The sequence below is a fragment of the Monomorium pharaonis genome, chromosome 11 (assembly GCF_013373865.1).
Source record: "Monomorium pharaonis isolate MP-MQ-018 chromosome 11, ASM1337386v2, whole genome shotgun sequence".
Lineage (NCBI taxonomy): Eukaryota > Metazoa > Arthropoda > Insecta > Hymenoptera > Formicidae > Monomorium > Monomorium pharaonis.
In genome coordinates, this window is record NC_050477.1 from 5,710,814 (window position 1) to 5,720,224 (window position 9,411).

Sequence of the window (9,411 nt, forward strand, 5' to 3'; positions counted from 1 at the left end):
GAAATCTCTACTCCTTGAACTATTCTTACCATGAACTATTTTTATATTTTTCTTAATTATTACATTACATTATACAGTAAATTACGATACTATTTTTTAATTATTAACGTTTATGTTAATAATTTTTATTTTGTCGAGAATAATTTCTTATCTATTTTCTCATATAATACATCGTGATATTTCCATAAAATCGGGAATCTGAACTGTTCTGCAATAAATCGAGTCTTAAATTTGCGTGAGTAGTGAAAGTACGACCAACATTCCTCACATTTCATACTTGGGAAACATTTCCGAAATCCAGCTCTAACGTAATGTTTCCATAAGCCTAAAGTTCATGAGACGATCTATTCCATTTTAGATAAGTCAGAGAATAAACTTTGTTAAAACACGGATATTAAGCAGAATACATAGATGAAAGTAAAAATACCTATAAATCGTAATATTAAAAAATGAAACAAGCAAGAAATAACAATAACATATTAGCATTTAGTCAATAAATTAAAATTTAGTTTTATTCGCTTTATCAGCAAATATGTTCTACTAGAATGGAACTATAAACGGATCAATAAACTATGAATCAAATATTATAATTCTCACTTTCCCGCGGAAAAACCTCGGAAGACGTCGAAGCGAGAGTGAGAGCGAAACGGGAAGAGTATCGTGATGCATAACGAAGAAAAACTTGTAATGGAATGCAATGAAGCATCACGTCACTGCGATGTACATTCATCATCTAAAACTAATTAAACCTTATCTAAATTAAAATAAATATGTATGTAATATCTTTAATTGATATGCTTAATCTCAACTCGATAAAAAATATATTTACATTTCATGTTAGTATACTAAAGTAGTTTTAATTTTATTTCTTATTATATATTTATATACTCTATAAAAAAAGTAAAAGTATAAAAAACAAGCAGTAATTTTTTCTATTCTTTTATATGTTACAGGGTTTAATACTTTATATAAATGTTTATTTGTTATGTTACAATGTTAAAAATGCTCGTATAAAATTTTAGTTTTTATTTTAAAAAAGAATAATATTTTTATTCAATCTAAAAATTTTAATTTGATAATTGATGATAAAGAAACTTGTGTCTCAAATTTGTTGTTAAATATTTTGCTAAATTAATAGATACTATCAAGAACATTGTCACAGAAATCAGAACAATCGAAGCGAGAGCGAAGGTGAATGTTAAACGACAGTTAAGAGAAGAAAGCCTAACAAAAAGCTGTTATTTCCTGGCAGTCAGTGATGCGTAATTTATTATCCATTTGAAATCGTTTAGAAATGCGAATAAATAGTTCTCCAAAACATTAATGCTTTCTTAGATTTTGAAACCATTCGTTCTCTTCATTTTGATTTTTCTAAACAATTTTTCTCGTTGTCAAAAACTTCCAAATATTTAATGAAAATAATATTTAAAAACTGCAAAACCGTTTTTTTTTCTTTTACTTTCAATATTTTAATACATTATTTTATTTCTTATCATATATCTTTTTTCTTTATATAATTCATAATTCTGAAATTTGTTTTTCACATATATTTCTATTTGTTCAATTGTAGTCACATGTATTATATTTTTATTCAAAGCACAATAAATTTTATTCTGTTCATTTACCTTGAAAAATTATTTCCTCTTAGATATAAAAAAGACAATATAATTAAAATATTGGCAAAATTTCTCACCGTCGTTATTGCAGCGCGATTGCGATTTTGCATTTTTCTCATCAAAGAAAAACGGGACGAAGGACGTCGAAGTGAGAGCGCTGGAAGGAGAGAGGAGAGTAAAAGTCTCTCTTTCTTTCTTCCTCTTTCTTTTTCTTTCTCTTTCCCTCTCTTGTCTCCTCGATCATCATTCTCGACGAGTGTTCGTCGATGAAAAGTGATGGCGAAAGTGGGATTTGCGTGTGGTAATAGTGGGGATCTGCGTGGTATACCCAGCGGACGAGTAGCCGAAGAGCTGCAGTTTCACGAGGGCGACCTCGGGTCATTCCAAAGAGGGACCAAAAATTTAATAGCCTAATTTAGCCGTCCGCTCGTTTAAGTGAATCTTAGTGCGATCTAGGATCATCTCGCAACAAACCTAACAAGAATTCAAGCAAAACCGAAAGAATGTTCACGGTTGGAATCGTCACGTTGATAAGCGCAATCGCGCTGACACGTGAGTATCGATCGTTCAAAGGGAAAAATAAAAGAAATGTTTAAAATATTGCAAAAACAAAATACATCGTGTTGTGATAAGAACATACTCTCTTGCTATATCAAAAATATTTAACATTGTTGTTATAAAAAATTAAGATAAATTTAAATATATATTGCATATAAAGTTTTTATAAAAGAACAACTTTTATTACTTTGTGCAAAAAAGTGTCTAGCAATTTGATGTTACAGGAATAAAAAAGTAATACGCATACATCATATAAATTATACGTTCTATAATTTCTTTAATATTACTTTTTATTTTTATATTAGCGGCTACACTCCTACTTTTATTAATTATTATTTAATACTTTATTAATTTATTTGATACCAAGAATTTTATCAAAATTATCAATCAGTTATGAGATTGTTAGTTAACAATATATATTAATAAATTGGTTAGTATTAGTGAGTTATTTGTTGACCGGCAGAATTGCAATAAGGGTAAAGGAGAAAAGTGCGAAAAAGAGTAGCTCTCAGGCTCAGGTGGAAATGTTAGAATTAGCGCGGAGACAGTGCGAGAGCGAACTTTCTAAATCGTAAATGTCAGTTTTCTCGTTCGGTGAGTTGCATAAGTAGCGAGGTCGAGCGCGGCCACGACAAAATTATATAACGAGCGACGAAATAATGCCGATCCGAGAATTCGACGGCAGGACGAGTTCAACCACCTTCGTCCACCGGAAACACAAGAGCAATTTCCGCCTGCGATAAAACCGCGATTGTATCATCATCGGCAATGTTACAGATGCCGCGTTCAATTGCCCGAACAAGGACGGTCAATACGAGGACAGCAGGCAATGCGACAAGTATTACGAATGCATCGACGGTGCGGCAACGGAGAAGCTGTGCCCGGACGGTCTCGTGTTCGATCCTTTGAATCGCAAGGTTAATAAGTGCGACCACGTCTTCAACGTCGACTGCGGCGACCGTCTCGAATTACGTAAGAACGCACGCTAAAACCATAGAACAATATTTCATGCAGAAATATTTTAAAAAATAAATGCATTCATTGCTGATATTGAATAGAATTTCCAATTTAATAATTGTCTCTTATAATATCTGAAGTAACAGTATCTTTACTGATAATTTAATCAATTAAATTTATTTTTATCTTGTTAAAAAAAAGCATTCTTTTCAATTGTATAAAATTATTTAATATCTTTGCTTATTTGTATATCAATGAAATAAAAAAAATCACGTTTTATATTCAACTTAAATATAGTATTCAGCCTCGTTAAAATATCGAATAGCACTATGTAAATAAAGTTGCATGATTGATTTGATGCTCGTCCTCGTTAATAGAACCTCCACAACCAACAAAAAAGTGTCCACGACGTAACGGTTTCTTCGCCCATCCCGACCCGACAGTGTGCAACGTCTTCTACAATTGCATCGACGGTGAAGCAATCGAGATTACCTGCACCACCGGGTTGCACTTCGACGAGTACAGCGGAACTTGCGTGTGGCCGGACAGCGCGGGTCGCGAGGTGAGAAAAAAAGACTGCTCTACTTTGTCCATCGATTACGATATGCGTGCGCTTAATAAAAAAGTTCATTCATGTTAAAAATTTTCGAGAAATCTTGACTTTACGTTGTAAGTCGTATTTCAGGGGCGATTCTATAGTTACCTCGACGCAGAGATTTAGAAGAATCTATTTGGAACTGTAACAAAAGTTAAGAACTTCCCCGAAGTTAAATCTTTAATTGAGAGAAAGTACACACTTCTATAATACACCCCACAGCGCGTATACTTTCTCCCAATTACAATTACAGATACTTGTAAGTCTCAGATATTTCCTTGCAATTAGCGGAATTTAACGATCCAATTCTGTTAGCATCTGAACTCAGGAGACCCCGACAAATAGCGTTCAACCTACACGAGCGATAAAATCTTCATCTTCGGTTAATTATATTACAGTACATGTCTCTTCAATCAAATTTCAATATCGTGCTAAGTTCCTGTTATAAAATGTTATGTACACAAAACGAGTCTAATAATTAGAAATTAAAAGTTGTAAAAAAAAATGAGAAAAAATTAGAACACTTAATATTGAAAAAAAATTAAATACCTAATTTAGCAAAGGAAGATCCAATCACTAATTCACTAAGAAATCGACTGGGAAGTATTGATCAATGTTCCTTGACAAAACAACACGCTAACGTAGAAATACGCTGTATGATGCAGGGCTGCGGAGTCTTGGGCAAGAAGCTACAGGATGGTTTTGAATGCCCAAGTGAGAGCCAGGTCGATAGCAGAGGCATGTTAGTTGACCATCCCAAATTTGCGCATCCCGAGGACTGTCAGAAGTTCTACGTATGCCTGAACGGTGTGACGCCGCGTGAGCAAGGCTGCAGCGATGGCACTGTCTACAATGAGGAACAGCAGAGGTGCGATGCACCCGAGAACGTCCCCGGATGGTATGAATTACCCCCCATATTATTATTTTCTATCATTATATATTAACGATCTCGCAATTGATACAATTATCAAAAGTTCGCGTTTGCGTAAACATACCAAAATCGTCTAAATACATTAAAAGCAGCACATACATACATAATTGATAACAAACATGCTATAATATATTAAATAAGAGATTTTTAATAAGCTCATCTGCTTAATAATTTTTTCAATTAGTTTTCGAATATAATCTTTAAGATTTGATTTCTCGTCATTCGTGCAACGAAATTGTATAAATTATTGTATTTTTATATTATTGTTGCGCTTTTATCTTTTATATTTCAAGTTAATTAAATTATTACGACGTTATTATTCATTTAATAGTTCAAGGATTTTAATAATCGTCGGTTTACCTTGCAGCGAGGACTGGTACAAGGACGACGACAAGAAGCCGTGAGGAAGTCGTTCCACGCTCATCTGTCCCGCATCGGGACGCCGCACATTCACTTTAATCACGTGTCACCCCCTTCGCCCAGAGTGTAACTCCATGTGTGTGTTTAGCCATTTGAATGTCTTGGAATACATTTTATTTTTACTTTATTAGTCTTTTATCAGTTAAATGAAACCCGATTTCCTTTTCCCAGTTTTCTGTTAATTAAAACGCTGCATTAGAATTCAGATTGTTTTCTCACAAAAATCGCTCAATTAATTTAATTAATCTAAAATTACATTTATTTCTTTTTATTTCAACTGCTTAAATTTTCAAGCTTCAAACGAAACTCAATGTGTGTCATATAGTAAGTAAAAAGAGGAAAAAAAGAAAAATGTTATTAAAATTAACTATAATGCCACATTTCATCGATAAAATAATCTGAATATTTCTCAGAAAAACTTATTGGTGACTCAGTCACCGATCGATTTTCGAAACGGTATTCGTGGAACGTGCAAAAGGCCTTGAATCATTACGAGATCAGTTGACTATCACTTTCTCTCGAACTGTTCTCTTATTTTTCGTTCTGCGATTCACTTTCTCTCTCTCTCTCTCTCTCTTTCCTTCATTTTTTTCTTACATTGTACATTAAAATGTAATTATCAACGAAAGATGCGCCTATTCCACTACTTCAAATATTCGTCAACAAAAGAGGATGAGTGAAAAAAAAACAGATAAAAAACAAAATATGCAATAAAATAAATTAAAAACCCGCGGAAAAAAGAAAAAAATATTAGAAACAAATCGTCACGATTCTAAGCGCTTTAGTAAAAATCGTAAAAGACAGAAATTTTACATTCATAATGTTAAATTGAATTAAAGAAATGCCGTTACTCTTTCTCGGCGAAAGATCAATTTATTTCATTCACACGGCAGGTAAGTTATTATGCACGGTATTCTTCCATTTAACTTTCCAATTCACGAACATTCGTCGCAAATGCCACTTGCTGAATACTTTTTAAAGATTAAATCTAGTCGTCAGATAAAAACTCTAAAATTTTGCAACGTAATATTTGCAATATATTATTCAATTACTGTAATATTTGTATTACAGTTGTTGCAATCATTTGCAACAAATATATTTTTGTTATATAGAAATAAAGATTCTTTGTACAATAATTAGAAAATTTTTAATAGGATATGTGTGCCCTGACACTATCATAAAATCAAGCAAGGTTTTACAAATTTCTTTTTCAAAAATATGTATTTCAACTATTCTTAAATTCATGATATCGTACTTTTCTCGTTTAGATTACGAAAATAATTAATTAGTGTATACAATTGATACGTTAATTTCAAAATAATTACTTTTGTTTTTTCCACAACGGTGCACAATGCAGAAAGATAGCTCTAACTAATTAATTGGCGCTTAATAATTGGTCTAATAACTTAAATAAACAAATAGATAATTGTTTCTCTTTGAACCCACAATTTCTCTCGTTCCGCTTTCAAAAATATCTCGGTTTGTAGACTGATAAAATTGATTTAAAATAAACGTAATACGGTAGCCGCATTTGGAACGCGGGTGAGGGATGCAAATCGCAAAACGATAGCACAACAGCAACGACCCGGTTACGCTGTCGACACCCGGAAGTGTCCGGAATTTATATGCACCGATAATAACGCAATGCAATAAAACTTGCGTCTATGCACCCATTGCACTCATAACGGGAGAAAAAGAAGTAGCAAGACCACCGTTCGAAAAAGAAAGAGAGAAAAAGAGAAAGACAGATCTTTCGGCGAAAGGGGGGCGAAGCCGGGAGAAGGGAGGGTCGGGAAATGCAGCAAGGACCTACCAAGGTGGTGGCGAGACTGCCGAGCGAAACAGAACTCGTTTCGAACTCGCAGTCACGTTTTATCAGCGTCGCAACACGCTGCTGCCGACGAAGTCGAAGAGGAGAACGAGAGAGATAAATAAGAAGAAAAAAGATAGGAGAGGAAGCTTCCTCGGGACGGTAGCTTTAAAAAGATCTGAAAGACTTTGTAAATCTCTTCGGGACTCCCAAAATGTTAGAAGTGGGAAAGCTTCTTTTGCCGCTGATGATGCTGGCAACCTTGAGTCGGGCGCAGTTCCGATGCCCGGAAACTAAAGGCTTCTTCCCTGATCCGGAGCAGTGTGATCTCTATTACGCTTGTGTGGATGGCCAGCCCGAGGAGAGAATTTGCAAGGATGGACTCGTTTTCAGGGACGACAACCCCAAGAAGGAGCTCTGCGACATACCGGCAAACGTACCCTGCGGCGACCGTACGCTTTTGCGTAAGTTACGAATCGTTAGATTACCCAAACTCATTAAGTCTTTCTTAATTCAACAGTTTAAAAGAATTGAACTGTTAAATTAAGAAAAACTTAATAAGTTCTTTTACTAGATTATTATAATTCTAATGAATTAAGGATGAATTAAGTTTCTCTCTTCTATTTATTAAATTAGAAAAAGATTAATTAAGATTGATAAAAAAATAAAATGCATTATATGACAATTAAATAGTTTCATACATAAAAATATTAATTAGTATTTAAAAATAAAGATATATTTATTTTTATATGGATGTTATTTAATTTTAGATGTATAACTTTATATCTATTTAGGCTATTTTTAAGTTGAGAAATTTTTCGCTTAAGAAATTCTTATCAATAATACTCAATTAAAGGAAGTAAGTTCTGCGGTTATATATGAGATTTCTTTTGTTTTTTTTATATTCTCCTACAACTTGACAAACGAGAATAGTTTGTCGATTGGACTGTGTCGCAAAAATAGAACTCGTTGTGAACCGGTTTTTAAACGACAATCGAATTTTTCTCTCTCTCTCTTTCTCATGGATTCAACTTTTTTCATGTTTCCTCATGAGTAGTCAGCTATAATAAGTCATGTACAAAAAAAACTTTAATAAATTTTGATGAAGTAAAAAGTCCATTAAAGATAAAAGTGCAAAATTTATATAAATTTAATAAAACTAATAAAATTTAAGTTGAATAGTTTTTTTCAATTTTACTATAAAAATTTATATTTATACATTAAACATCAAGCATGGCTAGAATTAAAAAGAATAGACTTTAGGTTTAACACAAATTCCAAAACATAGATCTCGAAAAAAAAAAACTGACACCCAATTATATAATTAATATATGTAATCAATATATGTAACTAATATAAAATTTACATAATTATACGCATGTATTGATATTATATAATAATAAATCATGTAACGGAACAGAGGAACCGCAACCTAGCAAGGGCTGCCCGCGCGCGAACGGACTCTTCAGCCACGAAGATCCGGCCGCGTGCGATCGTTTCGTCAACTGCATCGATGGAGTAGTACAGGTGGTACCCTGCCCGCCCGGACTAGTATATGAGCCCAAGATGTCAAGCTGCGTCTGGCCGGTAGACTCCAGTCGTCTATGCGAAAATCAGAAACGCGACGTCCTGGATGACGGCTTCGTATGCCCGGACGGCGACGTCGCCGGCCCGTCCGGCGCGATCCTGCCGCATCCTACGTACCCGCATCCCGAAGATTGCGCCAAGTTTTACATTTGCAAGAACGGTGTAGTACCACAGAAGGGCCAATGCGACCCCGGCACTGTGTATAATGAAGAAAGTTTCAGATGTACGGAACCCGAAAACGTGCCGGGATGGTAAGCAAGCCTTCTTTTTTCTCTTTTTCTTATCAAAAAATTTCTTACGATACATGTATATAGAGTAATTTTCTTAATTATTCTTATCTTTAATTCTTGTCTTATCTGTAATTTTTTATCTTATTATATCTTGAATTGTTAGTTTTAATATCTCTATTTTTCTCCATACTTTTAAATTAAAAAATTAGCTTATTTTTAAAAACATCAGATGCATCCTTTATATAATAAAATGTTATGTTTCAGCGAGAACTATTACAAGAGTAAGAACTGAGTTAGAAAATCGAGGATGCCGCAGTTAATCACAGCTACGTGTGTAATGCTCATCATTTTACTCATAGGAACAATAAACGCATGTGATATGCACGTTTACATAAAAACCGCTGCGTGATCTTTGCGACTGCGATCGCGCTTTCGCCCTCTCCGCGACGAATTACTACCCCTTTCTCCTTTTACGTAAACAAATTTGCCTTCGGAAAATCCGTAATAAAACCGTCGCGGATCATTAACCCGCGAAAAGAAAACCCCGCGAACCGATGATATCAAGTTCTATATAACGTTCGTTAGATAAACCCTCCGCTCGAACCGGTCAGATTTTATATAATTATTGATTATGTCAAAATTTATTGTAAAAGCGCGTGCATACAAACAGTTGCCCGCAATTCCGCGATTAAATAACTAAAAGAAAT

At 34.1% G+C, this 9,411-nt stretch overlaps 2 protein-coding genes across 2 annotated transcripts; both read left to right on the forward strand.

Moving 5' to 3' along the window:
* The first annotated feature begins 1,617 nt into the window (after nt 1-1,617).
* On the forward strand, nt 1,618-5,204 carry LOC105836460 (protein obstructor-E). The gene is made up of 5 exons (XM_012680505.3): nt 1,618-2,168; nt 2,952-3,146; nt 3,509-3,693; nt 4,392-4,624; nt 5,025-5,204. The coding sequence occupies exons 1-5, from the start codon at nt 2,120-2,122 to the stop codon at nt 5,059-5,061; spliced, it is 699 nt and encodes a 232-aa protein (XP_012535959.1). The 5' UTR covers nt 1,618-2,119; the 3' UTR covers nt 5,062-5,204.
* Nucleotides 5,205-6,839: 1,635 nt separating this feature from the next.
* LOC105836476 (protein obstructor-E) lies at nt 6,840-9,095 on the forward strand. The gene is made up of 3 exons (XM_012680533.3): nt 6,840-7,351; nt 8,308-8,725; nt 8,969-9,095. The coding sequence occupies exons 1-3, from the start codon at nt 7,102-7,104 to the stop codon at nt 8,994-8,996; spliced, it is 696 nt and encodes a 231-aa protein (XP_012535987.1). The 5' UTR covers nt 6,840-7,101; the 3' UTR covers nt 8,997-9,095.
* The last annotated feature ends 316 nt before the right edge of the window (nt 9,096-9,411 follow it).